Genomic DNA, 17,536 nt, shown 5'->3' on the forward strand with positions numbered 1-17,536 from the left:
CGGTGTATATGTAGGCCCAAAACCAAAAGACTTAAATGTCATTAATAAATTTTTATAAGTTATTGAGAAAATTGTAATTTTCATGAAGGGGAATGATCATCTTTCAATGGTATTGATTTTAAAATTGATTCTTATCTTATATTCTAAATGTTACATAAAACAAATCTTGATAGTTGCTGTGAAGTTATTCTATATTGTAAGAGTTTTTAAGAATATTGATTTTCATTATTAAAATCAACTTCAGTTTAGATAAAATTAACATTTTTATCCCAGTTAAACCAAGAACAAAATTAATTCATCCGAAACCAAAACTAAGTTCAAAAATAATAGAAAAAATCATATCTCTTAAATCAAAAAAAAAATCACGACCAAACCGAAATCAAAAACCAAAAGAAAACAAAAGTTACAATCAAACCGAAAATTTAATGCAAATGCATAAACATATTAATGAATAAACATATATATTTTTCAAAATAACAAATCCCGTGCTTTCAAAGCGCGGGTCAAAATCTAGTAATCATTTATAAACAATAAATAAGTGTTCTGGGATGTATAATTACTCTATGCTTACTAGTTTAGTATGATTTTAACATGTTTTTAATAATAAAATAATTAGTTTTGGTTTAATAATTTTTTAGTTTTTATGGATGTTTACATGAAATGTAGATCATTTGGATAAGGAATTTGTATTATATTTAGGAGATTCTACAGTTTGCAAGTGCTGCATTAGATAAAATACTAACCACCACTTGACTTTGCTCAAATTTAAAAACAAAATAGTTGATGATGCTAGATTTTATCTTTTAAGTTGTTTGAAAACAATACAATGGTTAGTTCTGCAGAAATGTATAAGAATATTAGAAACGGTTACGCTGGTGTCGAAATAGAGCAAAAAGAAGAAACAAAGGGCAAAAACCAACCTCCTGAACCGAAAATGGTTCGATCGACACTATGCACACTTAAATTTCATAAATCAGATAACTAAACCCAAAAAAGTTACTTGCGGCTGGATTTCTACTAGAAGCACAGAAGCTTGATTCAAACAGCATAAGCTATGGTACCAGAAAGGCTTAGAACGTGTAAAAGAGGTATATTCATCATCTCTTTCACAGTCAATCAAATATGAGTTATAACTCAGACCTTCGGCAGGATCACTTGCAACATAAAACCACATCTAATATCTTATATATTAAAACAGAAGTCACAACCTTGATTCACGTGTGATTTTTAAAAAAATAGACTTAGGGTCCGATTGGTAATGGCTGTAGCTTTAAATATTTTGCTGTAGAAAAAAATCTGTAGACTTTTTACTGTGGCTTTAGATTTTATTGCTGTAGAATTTTATTGAAGCACTAAAAAATTGCTTTGGATATTTGGCTCTGCAGAGCACTTGTACAGCTGTAGGATATTTTAAGAGCTGTGGTTTCAAAAAAAAATTTAAAGCTTGATTGCTCTGAATTTGGTGCTGTGGAAAAAAATAGGGCTGTGGACAGCACCTACAGCAACTACCAATCACCCCCTTAGTGGACCATCACTAGAAATCAGTTATCATTTATTTATTTATTACTACTAATATGGCTTATTAAATCATTCCCTAAAATTCAGTTACACGCCTACAATTTCGGTTTGGTTTACAAACCAATATTTGCTTCCTTAATTATTGTAATTGTAAATCATTATCAAACCAATGCATCAACGTTTTTGCTCAACCGTAAATATAAATCATTAACAAACAGTCCTTAGACTAAAACATTAACGTATAGTTCTAGAATTGTAAATGTGAGTTGTTTGTTATTTAAAAAATGCATTAGAACCTCTGTTATATTCACTTAAACGTTATATAATATATGATCAAGTGATGATCCACCTCTTACACATCCCCTTGAAGCATTTCACTTGTAAAGAAACATTAAACCGGCGGTTTTAATTTTCAACCTCTTACACATTATATACATAGATGATTACATATTCATCACACTGATCCGGTAAACAAAACAAAATACTCATTATACTAAATATTTATATAAAAATAAATGGAAAAAATACCTTGTGCGGGTCGAGATGTAGATCTTTCTCTGACTACGGTCGTTTTACACTGATCCGGTAAATAAAACAAATAATTATATGTGTAATATTTTTGAATATGACAATAAAACAATATTTTACTAATCTATATATATATATATAGTTACGATTTTAATAATGAAATAATAATCCGAAAATATATATATAGAAAAATATACAAATGCATAGAAATTTTGAAACAATTTATTCAATAAAAAATATACCGTATACTTATCATGTTTTAAAAATTGATAGACATATATATATATATATATTATAATATATACCAATTTATAATTGAAAACAAAATATTTATATAAAAATAAATGAAAACAAAAACTCGCGCTGTTGCGCGGATCGAGATCTAGTACTTATATTATAACACAATGAATAAGAAATGACTCCGTGTAGATGGAATAATAATAACATTTTTTTAACATCTGAATTTATTCCAATAATAGGGAGGTTATGAGCCTCAAATACATACCGAATACCTTAGTATGCTAAGGAAATTAAAAACCTTTAATACGACAACATTTTAAATAAGAGTCACACGTCGTCTCTTGCTGTTTCTCTTTGAATCCGATCATGTGAGGGGCCTCCAAGTGATAAGTAAGACCTGAAACGCTCATCCCGCAGCACACTTTGAGCAATGTCTCTTGCAATCGAGTATTCAGCCATTTTTTCCACTTCAAAAAATATGCTATGGAAACCATCTTTCAGCGCAGAAATTTGTTCCAGGAGTGTTTTGTATCATGGCTATAGATCAGGTTTAACTATAGCTTCTACTATCTCATGGTAGTCTGAAGCAACTGTCACATCCTGGATCCTCAAATCTCTCAAACTCTGCGCCACCCATATTTACACCACAGAATTCTGCTACTAGTCGATTAGGCGACCTAGTGAAGCATCTCTAGCGTGATATGTTACTTGCTTTTGATGGTCATTTAAAACATCTTTCTACTTAAAAATAATCGCATGAAAAAATTCGTAAAATAGCACTAATTAAAAATGAAAAGATATTTTTTATTTTTATTTGGTTTTAAGTGATTATAGTTTAAAGTTTAGTATTTAGCAGTTAGGTTGGAATAATTTAGTCATTTTTCGTTTATTTAATGCTATTTGAAATTTTTTCTGCTCCTGTATATTGTTGTCATATATTTTGCGTAATCTAAATTATTTGTCTATAATTATATTTATAACTTTTTGTCATTCTGAGTTTCTCTCTAACCGAAGAGAGGAAAGATATTGGCATAAATTGAGAAAGGACAAATATTTCAGCGAAAATGCAAGTAAACCTTGGTTTCTATTTTTTCACTTGGTTGGTAAAGTTTAATGGAAACTTGAGTAAAGCCTTTTATTCCATATTTTTTACTCTCAGAGAGCTATCCAATCAGTCTCCTAATGAAAAACTCCTTAAAGACTAAAATGTGAGAGAGTGAAACCTTAAATGATCAGCAGTGTTGTGGATTGAAAACAATGTGCAATAAAAACCTGATCGTGTAGATTCCTCAGTAAGTAATCGTTGCTTTTATTTTAAATCCTTCATGACATGTGTTCAGTCTGTCAGATCCAGATTATCTGAATTGACGCCTCGTGTTTTTGGAAAAGATTACAACTTTCAAAGACTCTTATTCCAATAGAGAAAAAGTCCAAGCTTTTCTTTGGTGTCTACTATCTCACATTATGTTTTGTTTTGTGTACTTGTCATTAAGTTTCATGCAAATAATTGTTCACAATGCAATGCATGAGACTTAATGACAAGTAGACAAAACAAAATATAATGTGAGATAGTAGACTCTTGGTGACTTCGCCCGGGTTTGACCCGAAAAGCAAATGGGTGAGTTGGTTTTGGCATCGACCGCGGACGGCTTCAATCCGCAGCCGTGGTCCGCGGTCTGTCCCATCAAAACTCGACTTTTCGGGCAAGAATCCGCGGACTGCCTTCGTCCGCAGTACACGCCCGCGGCCGACCACACCAACCTCGAGCCCTCTGGTCCGATTCCGCGGACTGGTGTTGTTCGCGGATTCCGTCCGCGGGAAGGTCCATCTTTTTGCCTTTGCCCCTTTTCTTCATGCTTACCCATCAAACTCTCCAAACTTCAACTTGAGCTTTTCCAAACCTAACATGCTACACATGCATATGCTATGTACCTAATTAGACTCTAAATGCATCTTAAATTATCTAAATGTGTATGAAAATCATGCTTAAAACTATGTAAAATCTCAAGACATCAGTGTCTAGTAAGATGCTTCAGTTCCCTAAGTTGTCTCTTGCATAGTCTTGGATTCAGCAGCAGTCTATTAGAGAGATACTTGCATGGACAGGTTGTTTATTGCTGCCTTTCCAACCTGAAAAGTCTAACATAATATATACTCCTTCGGTTTCAGAAATATGTATGTTTTAGGTTTTTCACACTTATTAAAAAAATATCAGATTTTAGTTACCAATGCATTATCTTCCGTTATCAACTATTCCGCACAACTTTTAACCAATAAATTATTTATAAACATTATTATGTTATTTGAAGTTTACAATTTACAATTAATTTATGCATTGAAAATGTAAACATGTATCTTTTGAAACAATTTTTTCTCTAAAATATAGATTTTTTTGAAACGGGAAGGAGTATAATTGTTTGAAAGTATTCATAATCTTGTGTTTTTTTGGTATGACATAATCTTGTATTTACTCAAGCTAATCCCCCTATATATTAATCATGGAGCATTACAACATATTTTCATAGCCACGTGTCATCACGAGAATGATTCTTAGAATTCTTAGAAAAATAAGTTGGTTCATATAAACATATATTATTCTTTTTATTAAACTAACTATCAAATTAATTAGTAGTGTACAAAAGAATATTTTTTATTTCCTTAGATAAAAGCTACGAAATTACCTAATATGGTTAAGATATATATGAAAATTAATTATTATGAATATACATATTTGATAACAATTTTTCTAACCTCTCTCTTTTTTGTTTAATTTTATACTATTAAAAGAAATTAAAAATCACATTAAGCATATAATAAAAAATTAGACTTTTTCTTACATGTTATGTTTTTTGAATTTTTAAAAACGACTATAAATTACTAAAAATGGTAAAAGTCCCACATTGAAATTTTTGGGGTCAATGGTTTAACTTTTTTTGTTTAAGCAAAATACAAATGATGATCATATATCATAGGGGTGGGCGTTCGGATACACGTTCGGGTTCGTATCGGATATTTCAGTATAAAAGTATAAAATCCGTTCAGATATTTCTACACTTCGAGCCGGGTTCGGATATTTTATGTTCAGATTCGGATATTTCGGGTTGGGTTCGAATATTTAAATTTTGAAGAAAAAATAAATAAATGATTTATTGATTAAGTTTTTTTTGTATTTAAAATATATTTTAACTGGTTTTCTAATTTTTAGAAAATTAAAAAATTAATAGGTTTGGAGATAAAACTTTAAAAATAGAAAGACATTAATTTAGTTGTTGTTTTGAAATTTTAGATGTAACTTTTGTTAATGAAAGAAACAAGAGCTTGATATATATTTTAAGTGAGTAGCAAATAATTTCGTTCATAATTATATGTATATTATCTAATTTTGAGCAATAAGCATCATTAATATAAATATTTTGAATTAAATGAGAGAAGTAAACTAGAAACATGGTGTTAATGTTTGGTTATTTTTCGATATCCATCCGGATTTAAATATTACTCGTTTGTATTCAAATATTACCCGAACTGGTGAAATAAGTAATATATTTTGCTGTTCTAGAATTAGATTGTTTTTTAGACCGGGCTGGTGAAAATATACTAGACAGACATTTATATTTTGAGTCTACACTTATATATTCTATAACAGCTTGATATATTAGATTTGAACACTAATATGTTAATATAGTTTGCCAGTGATTTTTTTTTAAAATTTTGATTCTTAGATATGTATCTGGAGTGAAACTAATTTTTACAGATGTCCATTTTTTTAAAAAAAAATTGACACTTATTTAGTTCACCGAATTCATATAAGTTAAAAAAAGAAACTTAACTCATATCAATAAAACAAAGACGAGAATGAAAGCATAATTTTATAGAGGTAGAAAATGAACTCAATTATGGAGAGTTAATAGTAAACAAATCGAGAGCAGAAAACCTAATCCTCTTTCGTCATTATACAATCAATGTTGCCTATTTGGTTTTGGTTGTGTCAGCCGCAAAACTTAATTTTTTGTGCATATGAAGTTTTAAAATAATTAAAATGAGATGTAATACATTAACTCTTCAACAACGATGATATATTTAAGAGACCAATACAAAACGGGACTTAGAAAAGTCCTCAAATCTCTTTATGACCATGGAGTCAATAGCCTATACTTTCAGTCTTTTTCAAAAAGACAATGTGAAGATGAATAGATCAACAAAACAAAGAAAGGACATGAACATGGGTTGTTTCAGAATTGGATCGTCATTTTATAATCGATAAAGATTGTAGTGTTGCAAAATATTAAAACTATTTAATACACAAACATTATTATAAAAACTCATTCAGCGTATGCGCACGGTGTTATCATCTAGTTGGAATTATTGTTGTAACACTAAGCTATTTAGTACTATTGACCATTGATGTAATTTTAGTTACCTATGTTTCCTCTCAGAAAAGGACATCAACTTTTGCATGTACTTTGTCAAAGGGTATGGTGACTATAGAAGTATACAAGGGTCCGTGTGGGATTTGCATGCTTTATTGTACACTAAGTTTGATATGAATTTTGTTTTAGTAGATCAACTGAGTTAATATAGATCTCGAGTTCAATTCCCGCTGGTGAAAGAAAAACCAGTTTCCATACCAGTTTCAAATTTTCCTTTACAAAAAAAACATTTTCCCCAAATTCTTGTTTCTAACTTTTTTCCTTATGTGTTTTTTTCTTCATCATTTAAGTACAATTTACTCATTTTAAAAAGAATTCCTAAAAATTTATTAAACATGTTTAAAATAGTTTTAAATTTTATAAATTTAAACGCTTAGAATAATTGTAAATGTGTTATAATGATTTATAAACAATAAAAAAGTGTTCTGGGATGTATAATTACTCTATGTTTACTAGTTTAGTATGATGTTAAAAAAATTCTAATAATAAAATAATTAATTTTGGTTTAATATTTTTTAGTTTTAGGGATGTTTACATGAAATGTAGATGGTTTGGATAAGGAATTTGTATTATATTTTGGAGATTCTGCAGTTTTCAAGTGCTGCATTAGATAAAGTACTAACCACCACCTGACTTTGGTCAAATTTGAACAGCATAAGCTAGGGTACCAGAAAGGCTTAGAACGTGTAAAAGAGGTCTATTCATCATCTCTTTCACACTCCATCAAATATGAGTTATAACTCAGACCTTCGGTAGGATCAGCTGCAACACAAAACGACATATAATATACTTATACTATGACACAACGAATAAGAAATTACTCTGTTTATATGGAATAATAAATAACATTTTCATAATGGTGAGCCACTAGACTAAAACAAATCATCGACACTTAGTAACGTTCCATAGTCTGTTTGAAGCTCAAAACAGCATCTGAATTCACTGACTTTGATGGTTTTGGGGCTTTCCGGATAGCCACTAGACTAAAAAGAATTATCGACAATCACGACTTTAACAGAAAAAGATTTCACTTACTTTCGTGACAAAAAAAAAAAAAAAAGATTTCACTTACTTAAAAAACTTCCTAAAATTCAATAAAAATAAATTATATATCTTTAATCATATTAGCCTCTCCACTTGAATCCGTTTCTATTTAAACAGAACACTGAAGTAAAACAAGACATCCTACCACAACAATAGAGCAGAGAGTTTCTCGTGTTTATTTTCCAGTGACGGTGTCTACAAATGGAAGCATTAAAAATGTGTTTTGGTCTTAAAACTCTCCCTAACGTTCACAATGGCCCTCTCTGTCATAAGACCAACCTCTCTCTCATTCCCCGCCGTTTGCTTCAAAACAACACTCCTTTTTCCAAGAAACCCACAAAGCACTTGTCATGGGTAAAGACTGAGAGTAGTGGCGACCTTGAGAGTACTCGTCCCTTGACCTACTTTTCTCCATCTACTTGGGGAGATTACTTCCTCTCTGTTCCCGTCGATGACTCTGTAAGTACACACCTGATCTGATGTATTTGGTGATCAACAAGTTTTCTTTAATTAAGTCACATTGTTCTCTTTGTAGGAATTTGAGGCACTTGAGCAAGAAATTGAATCTGTAATGAAGCCAGAAGTAAGAGACATCCTCATGTGTCCTCACAATAATAACAAGGAGAAGATTCGTATTATCCATTTGCTTATCAGCCTCGCTATCGCTCATTATTTTGGGAGCGAAATAGAAGAGATTCTACACCAAGCTTTCCTAAAGTTGGATGACTTAATTTCAGAAGAAAATGACCTGGAAACAATTGCAATCATGTTTGAAGTTTTCAGGCTATACGGACACAAGATGTCTTGCGGTAAATTAACAAACTGGTGATAAATATATTGGTGTTATAACTTATATATATTATCTTAAATTCCTTTCCACTAGGATGTTGTACTTTGTCTTTAACAGGTTCATTTGAGATGATAACTCCAAAATATTCGGGCAAAGATTTGTGGCCAATTTTGGACTGTATGGATTATGGATCAAATTAGATAGTACAACTTAGGTGGTGTACCATATTAGATTATATAAGCTTCTTTTCAACTTCGGTTGTGGAACGTCTTTGTCCCAAATAGTTTTCAATGTGTTCCATCAGTTTTGCTTATTTGCATATATTAGAGTGTTGTCAAAAAAAAATGCATATACATTAGCGTATTAGTAGTTCAATGTATTATTGATTGGTTTACTTATTCCGGTTGAACCGTGCCTATATGAAGGCCTTAAACATTGTTACAGAAACATTAACGAGAATACAGATTTCACATTCCGAAATCTAACAAACTTTCTCTCTCAGCTCACATACTCTTGAAGCTAACAGCTCAAATATATGACTATATTGATTTTGTATAGATGTGTTTGAGAGATTTAAAGGTGAAGATGGGAAATTCATGGAAAGTCTGGTACATGATGTTAGAGGAATGCTACAATTGTATGAAGCAGCGCATCTCGGACTACCATCTGAAGATATAATGGACAATGCATTGACTTTCACGCGGCATCACTTGGGGTTGTTGACTGGCCAAGAAACTAGCCCAAATCTCTGTAAGCAGATACAACGTGCACTGTATAGATCTCGATATAATAACATAGAGATAGTGGTCGCACGACAATACATATCTTTCTACGACCAGGAGGAAGGCCACGACAAGACCCTTCTCAAGTTTGCAAAGCTCAACTTCAACTTTTGCCAAATGCACTACATCAAAGAGCTTAAGCTTATCACCAAGTAATTAAGTTTTTTTTTTTCTTTTTTGTGTTTATATTCTTATAATTATGACCATCAATCTACTTGATATTAAACTTAATGTATGGCTTCAGATGGTGGAAAGATCTAGGTATGGCGTCTCAGCTATCTTACATAAGGGACCGAAGCGTGGAGATCTATTTTGGGATGCTAGGAATGTTTTTCGAGCCACGATATTCACTTGGAAGAATTCATACCGTTAAACTTACAATGGTCCTCACTGTTGTGGATGATACATGTGATGCATATGCCACTCTTCCAGAAGTTATTAGTCTTCATGATGCTTTTCAGAGGTATTTATGTAGAGTCTTATCGACAAGTATCTTATATGATCCACATGTGTTTTCAAGGATTAATGTAACTAACAAAGAAATCAATTGTCTAGGTGGGATCTTGGTGCCACGGAAGAACTACCAAGCTATATGAGAATCATATACCAAAGTGTGTTAGATACTTTTGAGTATATTGATCGAGAAATGAAAGCTAGAGGAAAGTTCGGTACAATGAAACCAATTATAGATGATGTAAGCAATCGATTTCAAGTAGTAGACAGAGTAGATTCAAATTTGACATGATTGACCTGATTAACAATGATCGTTGCAGACCAAGAACCTGTTGAGATTGTATGCGAAGACAGCAAAATGGGCACGCGCAGGTCACGTGCCAAGTTTTGAGGATTACATGGAGGTTGGGATCTCCACAGCTGGACTGCATGGCTTGTCGGCCTACGGATATATATCGATGGACGATTGTGATCAGAGGCAATTAAATGAGTGGTTCAACTCCAAACCCAAAATATTTAAAGCTTTAAATACTGCATTTCGTCTTAGAAATGACATTGCCACTTTTGAGGTATGTATGTGTATATATATTCAACATGGACAAGTCTTACTACCCAATTTATAACTCCTTTTTTCTCATACTAATGAGCAGCAAGAAGTGGGCAGAGGAGAGGTTGCGAATGGCGTCAACTGTTACATGAAGCAACATGGTGTTACCAAAGAAGAAGCGGTTGAAGTATTGAGCAAGATGGAACGAGAGAATTATAAGATACTGAGGGAGGAATTTGTTGTGTCAAAAGATGTGCCACGACAGATTCTGTTGCGACCCGTAAACATTGCTCGAGTGCTGGATTCGTATTACAAGGACGGTGATGGGTTTAGTCATCCTGATCAAAACCTAAGAGATCTTGTTACCTCTTTGTTCCTCCGTCCGATTCCTCTTTGAAAATTTATGAAAGTTTGAGTGATTTTGGGAGATATATAAAATAATGAATAGACTAAAATGTTTACTCTATCTTCTTCAACTTTTTTTCCTTAGTTCTTTCTATTTCGTGTGCATTGAGAACTGCTCGTGCCTCCTCTTATAATTTGGTTTGTTTTCATAAATGAATAAGAAACTACCCAATTTCATCTGATAAGTTACGAGAGCTGAAGAAACTGCGGTTATCGATTTTAAGCTTGTGATGAAAGTAAACGAAGAACACTGATGAACAAGAGAGAGAGTGAGAGATATCTGAGAAAGAGAGAGAGATCTATTTCAAAATTAAGAGAGAGAATAAAGAAGGATTGATTTCTTTCATTCATAAACTCTGAATACACTCTATATTTAAAGACAAAGAAGAGAAAGAAGAACATAGAAAGACACATTGGATATTTGATTTCCTTCTGCCTTAACAGCTATATTTGCAGGAATTCAAATTCGAATAGGTCCCATTTGTTCAGAAGCTTAGCACTCTCAGCTTCTTCCTTAATGAGATAAAATGGCATCCACCGATATCGCTTGGCATCCACCGCATGTAGCATCAAACCTAAAGCATAAGAATGAGGGTGACCTAATCTAGCATGTCATAACACATACTAGCTAAACAGAAACAAACTTAAAAGCACAAAATAAATCTGATATAAGCTTGGTGTCTTCAAGTAAATAAAACTCGCCCTTACTTACACATTTTCCCAGCAGTAAGCTGGTCTTAATATCCTAAAAGCAAGTATCATTAGGACTGAAAATAACATTGTAATTAAGATCATTCGTTACATTCTTAACATATAGTAAGTTAGAGGTGAAAGTGGGCATATAAAAACGTGACTCCTTTTCAAATAGTTACTGATTTCATATTCTCTCAAAGGGAATTCTATCACCATTTGCAATCACTACACTACCTAGAGCTGGTTTGACATTACTAATCAGTCTAGCATCTCTAATCATAGGGTGAGAAGCTCATGAATTAATGATCAAAGGCTTATTTGTTTATGATGCAATATGAGTAGAATTTAAAGCATTAATACTAATGTTACCAGAGTTTGCATTGAGAGCCTTTATGAGAACTTCAATATCTGACTTGCAGATAAATGCATCATCATGAGGGAGCTGAGATGTGGCCTGGGATGTGGACCCAACATCATGAGTGGTGGAGACCATGGCTCGTCCATCTTCTCCCATGCGCATAGGATTGTAGTTTGGATGTGGTGCTTCATGAGCTCTAGGCGGATTGAACTTGTTTGCTGAAGTTGGTCTGAGGTGAGGGTGAAAAATCCAGAACTTGCTCTTGGAATGGCCCTGCTTCTTGCAATGTTCACAAGTCACACGCCTATCTCCTCCTGGTTTGTAAGCTGCTTTGTTTGCTGCAACAATTTCCACCTTCTCAGCCTTGCTTGTCATAGACAGCTCTCCTTTTCCACCAGACAATCCATATGAGCCTAGTTCCTTCTGAAGCTGAGGACATACATCATCCATGCTTGGAAGCTCCTTAGCATTCAGGATATGTTTGATAATATCATTGAAGGTCAGATTGAGTGTGAGAAGTAACCGAAAGACCTTATCTTGCTCACGCCTTTCATTGAGAATGCTATGATTAGTGGTGCTTGGCCTTAGCATTTCAAGCTCAGACCACAGTTCACTGAATCTCCCAAGGTGCTTGGTACAGTTCATTTCATCATGCTGTAAGTTGTTGATTGTCTTCTTCACTTCAAATATTATGGTCAGGTTTGAAGTGTTGCCATAAACTTTGTGTAAGGTATCCTACAGTTCCTTTGCGGTTTTACAGTTAGAATATGCCTCTATAATAGAGATGTCAAGCGAGCTTTGCAAGACAAATAGCACCATAAGGTCCTCCTGCTGTAAGTTGTTGATTGTCTTCTTCACTTCAAATATTCTAGTCAGGTTTGAAGTGTTGCCATAAATTTTGTGTAAGGTATCCCACAATTCCTTTGTGGTTTCACAGTTAGAATATGCCTCTATAATAGAGATGTCAAGCGAGCTTTGCAAGATAAATAGCACCATAAGGTCCTCCTGCTGTAAGTTGTTGATTGCCTTCTTCACTTCAAATATTCTGGTCAGGTTTGAAGTGTTGCCATAAACCTTGTGTAAGGTATCCCACAATTCCTTTGCGGTTTCAGAGTTAGAATATGCCTATATAATAGAGATTTCAAGCGAGCTTTGCAAGACAAATATCACCATAAAGTCCTCCTAACCCCATTTGCCTTCATCTGTCACTACAATCACCTTGCCATCTTTTTCCTTTAGTGATTTTTCTTGGTGCTCCACTTGAAGTAATGTGCTCTCATAGACATCTTTCACCAATGGCTGTCTTCGTTAATCTTGACCAGAGTAGGTAGTTTAAACCCTTAAGAACAACCGGAACGTTGACTGGTCTGTGTAGCTCCATTTCGAAATTTTATTGTCCAGTGGGTAAAAGACTAAACTCTCAAGAACTTTGAGTTTTGAAACTGGATCGGGGAGGAACCGAGAAAGAACAAGGTAAACTCTCAATAAATATGAAGAACAAGTGAGAAATGGATGAAACAGAACCAGAGAATTGAGTAAAACAGAGAAGAGACACTTAATATCCATTAGATAAAAGGGTGTTTCACAAGAGAAATTTGAAAAACTGAACCGAGTAAGCGAAAGAGTGAAGAGAGTAATGTAGATTTGCAGAAGTAGAAAGGTGTTTAGGAGCTTAGAAGCTTTGATACCATGAAAGTAAATGAAGAACACTGAAGAACAAGAGAAAGAGTGATAGATATCTGAGAAATAGAGAGATGTATTTCAAAACTAAGAGAGAGCGTAAATAAGGATTGATTTCCTTAATTCATAAAATCTGAATACACTCTATATTTAGACCCCTTAACTATTAATATACGGGGATTCGGGGTTGGATCCGGGGTGGTCGCACCGTCGCTCTAATTAGCCGGCGCTGTGTGAAGATCATCCTCCTTCCTTTCCTTGCCTTTCCTTCCTTTTCTTGCCTTCGTATAAGCTTGTGTCAATTGTTGACAGAGAATCTTGCTGAAGAATTACTCAGAAACAGAGTACTTCAAGGTATTGAACATTCCACATGTGGAAATCGACGGCTAGAAGTAAAAAAAAAAGGTAATATTATTGTGCATATATATAAAAACATAACCCCAACGACCTTACTTGAAGCACACGACACTGTAATTCACACTTTCCTCAGCTTTTCTTCTATTATATCTCATATAGTAATGACCTTTCAGAAATGTTGATATAACGTTGAATAAAACAAAGAGCTTAAATAATGCAAAGCTGTTGGATTATACTAAGATCATCTCTGAAGGAGATAATCAACAACTACACAATGTGTTGAATAAGTTTGTGAAAAAAATTGCAGTAATGAACTGGATACAAGAAGTTAGGAAATGCGAGGCAAAGTTTGAAGAAGTGCAGTTCAAATGGATTCGACAAACATCAAATGTGGTTGCAGACTTACTAGCAAAAGCAGATATGCCAAATGACTTCAGATTTCATTTTCATACTAACATTCAGTATATTATTAAAGATGCGGTGAATGTAGACTTTCACAATTATTTAAGTATATGAAATTTGTTGGAAAAAAAAAACAAAGAGCTTGTGAAAAGGCAACAACATTCAAAAGCAAAGCCTCAAAAAATCCCATAGAGGAATGATGATGAGACAGATGAAAGTATCTCAGTGGAAAAGGCAGGGAGACTAATAACAACTCCAAAGACAGAAGCAGGATCATAGTGTTTCCAGCTACTAACATAACTGGCGATGTGTTTCAAAAATAAAAAAAAAACATAACTGGAGATAACTGTTCTAAAACGCAAAGATAACCGAAAAAACAGAGAAAAACAGAGGAAATCATCTCTCTTCCAGAAAGCCAGCTAGTCAGGTCTCTTTTCTAGTTTGTGGAAGATGGTTGAGTGATTCGTGGCCTCACCGGTGTCTTTGAAGGACTTACCCTGAAAATGAAAATAAACAAAGACAAATGTTGATCCAGTTGTGATGTTCAGAAGAAGAAGCGTTAAGGCTAAGTTACAAAAAAAAAAAGAAGCGTTAAGGCACAGCACGGATGAATTTTACCTAATAGGTTGGGATCCAACGACCATCCCGCTGCAACTGAGCGCCCTAAGTGCTATATCTGCCTGTTCATATATTAAAAAAAAAAAGGTTTTCAATCTGCATGTCATTTTGTCAATGTTCATGCATCTCTTAGTCAGAGACGTTGCGCTCAAGCAACTTCCAGTTAACAGTAAAACGAGCAAAAGAAATTCAAACACATCCAGTGAATAGCTAAATAGCTCACCAGAGCAAATTCAACAAAAGCTATGCGAGTTGAATGCAGTTGATCGCCGAGAAGCCTTAGGCGAGTTACCTAAATTATTTATAAAACAAAGAAAAACTTCAGGTTAAACAAAGAAAGAGAACGAGGGACAGAAATAAGATCAGGTAGGTTTAGGTTCTGTTCTGACCTCACCACATGCCGACTCAAAGAAGTTTCTCACATCAGCTTGAGAAACCTGAAGTAGTAAGAAAAAGAAGAAGAAAAAAGCTCAAACCAGGAGATGCTACCAAACAAATATGTTCGTAGATTGTTCAGCATTTACCTTCTTGTCAATATTTGTGCAATAGATTGTCCTTGAACACATCTCCCTTTCATCCTCTGACTAAATAAACACCAACATAGTAGATATCAAACCAACTTCAAAACTCAAACCAGAATTAATTTAATGGATATTCTGAGGAACACTTGAGCTTACCCTGGGAAGAAATGTGGGATTAACTGGAAGAATAGCAGTTTTGGAGGGTAAAACCCTCACCGGGTAGTACCCAAGCATAGTTCCACCAAGCCTTAAAGCTTCCCTTGCACCCTCTGTAATGCCAACTATATGGGTTAAAAGAACGGACATGGAATTTCTTTGTTATAGCATTTCAAGAATCCATCAGCCAAACTTACGGTCATCAGCAAACTCGACAAATGCAAATCGAAGAACTGAATGTGGATCCCCACAAATTCGACAGTCAACAACCTTCACATAACAAGAACTCAGTGTTACTTCACAAACATTAGTGTTCTAAAAATCGGTATAGGCTTAAGAAAAAATTGGCCTAAAGATGTTAGGCTTAAGAACTCAGCAGCGCCATTTTTCTTAAGGATTTTTTTTTAATCGGCTTAGGCTTAAGAAAAAATTGGCCTAAACATCCGAAAACATTGTCTTACTTAGTCACATTGTCCAGGATCCAAGACGAAAAAATATTTAACAAGTATTTAAAAGCTTAAGGATCATCTTACTTGTCCACAGTTACTAAACAAGCCAGCAAGACCCTCCTCAGTCACCTAAATCACAAGGCACAGTTGTGTTACATTTTTCTTAACTTTAATTCTTACAAGAACCTTTAAAAGACTGTAACAAACTTACACTCTGGTCAATGTCAGAAACATATACTGTTCTTCTAATACTATCCTCTCTCTCAGCCTTAGAAATTCTTCCATTTAACCTCCTCCTCCCTTGGCTGTAACCGTTTCTTCTCTGTAATCACAAACAGAATCAAATGTAACACAAGCAAAACAATTCAATAAAGTTAGCTTTGCAATAACAAAAAAGTCACATGTAAATTATCAGATCAATCATACCTTCCGGTTATTGTCATCCTTCTTGAGATCATGATCAAATTCTTCACCGGATTGATTCTTTTTAGCCACCAAATCGTCAGCCGGCATAATTTGATTGTCTTTCCCAGTATTATTGTTTTTCTTGGTGTTGTTGTGGTAAGAAGGGAAAAACTCCTTTGCCAAAGGATTCAGTTTCTTGAACATCGCTACAACATTCTTCATATCTAACTCGGATTCAGGTTTGAGCTGAGACTCTTTTTTGGAACTCGTGATCGCGACTTTCTCAATTCCATCACCAATGGTCTTTTCGCTATCGCTTTTGACACAAATTTCATGAACATCTTTGGCAACATCAATGTACTTCTCAGTGTGTACATTCTCAGTGATCACAGCCATTGGATCATTCTCAGTGATCGCAGCCATTGGATCAGAATGGACAAAACTTATTCGAATCAAAAACAAGGAAGAGTAAGCTCTCCCCTTTTCGTAAAATGCAAATAGTTGATCAAAGATGATGAGTAAAATCCGAAAACGTGTGATTGATCTTGTTGATATATTGTATATAAACAGGAGTTGAGTGAAAAATGTAATGATCAGGTCATTGGAAAAAAAAAAGATTATGCGATCACAGAGAGCTTTCTCTGTTGTGTTGTGTGGTTATGGTGATGAGCGAAGTGAGGAGATGAAGTAAAAGAAAGGAATGATGCTTCCGTTTTGGCCGCTATCTATTTTGGCATTTTCAGACGTTAAATTTCATAATAGTGAAAACTAAAAGGTTTATTTTTGTTGTTAAGCAATATATTTTATATCCTTGCATAATGCATACCTCTATTTCGTTCTTTTTTTTATTTTTATAATGTCTCAGTTAGTATTGTTTGACATTTCAAAGTAAGCCGAGTCAAGTAAATTTGATATTTTACTGTATAAAGAACCATATAAAGTGAGAAAAAGAACGTTAAAAGAAAATGGACATTCCAAATAAGTTTTTCATATAGACTCGTTAAATAGTTGACCAGCAAAATAGACTCGTTAAATAACTAATAAGTCCGTTTCCTGCTGCTACTGCTGCATAAATCTTTGGGTTTTGTTAGGATTTTTATATATTTAAACTTAATTTTCTATAAAAATATTATATGTATAGGTTCTGAAATCTCGGCGATTAT

At 33.9% G+C, this 17,536-nt stretch overlaps 2 protein-coding genes across 2 annotated transcripts; one reads left to right on the plus strand and one right to left on the minus strand.

Moving 5' to 3' along the window:
• The first annotated feature begins 7,600 nt into the window (after positions 1–7,600).
• Positions 7,601–10,795, plus strand: LOC106348970 (terpenoid synthase 25-like). Its single transcript, XM_013788823.3, has 7 exons — positions 7,601–8,216; positions 8,293–8,566; positions 9,106–9,481; positions 9,574–9,792; positions 9,885–10,023; positions 10,103–10,351; positions 10,433–10,795. Exons 1-7 carry the CDS (start codon positions 7,959–7,961, stop codon positions 10,724–10,726), a joined length of 1,809 nt encoding a protein of 602 aa, XP_013644277.2. The 5' UTR covers positions 7,601–7,958; the 3' UTR covers positions 10,727–10,795.
• Positions 10,796–14,366: 3,571 nt separating this feature from the next.
• Positions 14,367–17,120, minus strand: LOC106380584 (polyadenylate-binding protein-interacting protein 9). Its single transcript, XM_013820377.3, has 10 exons — positions 16,395–17,120; positions 16,180–16,290; positions 16,053–16,097; positions 15,717–15,789; positions 15,520–15,632; positions 15,367–15,426; positions 15,232–15,279; positions 15,066–15,134; positions 14,843–14,904; positions 14,367–14,721 (listed from the first exon to the last, which is right to left on the minus strand). Exons 1-10 carry the CDS (start codon positions 16,794–16,796, stop codon positions 14,661–14,663), a joined length of 1,044 nt encoding a protein of 347 aa, XP_013675831.2. The 5' UTR covers positions 16,797–17,120; the 3' UTR covers positions 14,367–14,660.
• Between the last annotated feature and the right edge of the window lie 416 nt (positions 17,121–17,536).

The sequence above is a fragment of the Brassica napus genome, chromosome A1 (assembly GCF_020379485.1).
Source record: "Brassica napus cultivar Da-Ae chromosome A1, Da-Ae, whole genome shotgun sequence".
Lineage (NCBI taxonomy): Eukaryota > Viridiplantae > Streptophyta > Magnoliopsida > Brassicales > Brassicaceae > Brassica > Brassica napus.

Coding starts and splice junctions, on each gene's coding strand:
- LOC106380584 (XM_013820377.3), bottom strand. CDS start 16,796: ATGGCTGCGATCACTGAGAATGATCCAATGGCTGTGATCACTGAGAAT. Junction 16,291..16,394: donor AGGATGACAATAACCGGAAG/GTATGATTGATC, acceptor TTGTGATTACAG/AGAAGAAACGGTTACAGCCA. Junction 15,280..15,366: donor GCACAAATATTGACAAGAAG/GTAAATGCTGAA, acceptor TTACTACTTCAG/GTTTCTCAAGCTGATGTGAG.
- LOC106348970 (XM_013788823.3), top strand. CDS start 7,959: ATGGAAGCATTAAAAATGTGTTTTGGTCTTAAAACTCTCCCTAACGTT. Junction 8,217..8,292: donor CTGTTCCCGTCGATGACTCT/GTAAGTACACAC, acceptor TTCTCTTTGTAG/GAATTTGAGGCACTTGAGCA. Junction 10,352..10,432: donor ATGACATTGCCACTTTTGAG/GTATGTATGTGT, acceptor ACTAATGAGCAG/CAAGAAGTGGGCAGAGGAGA.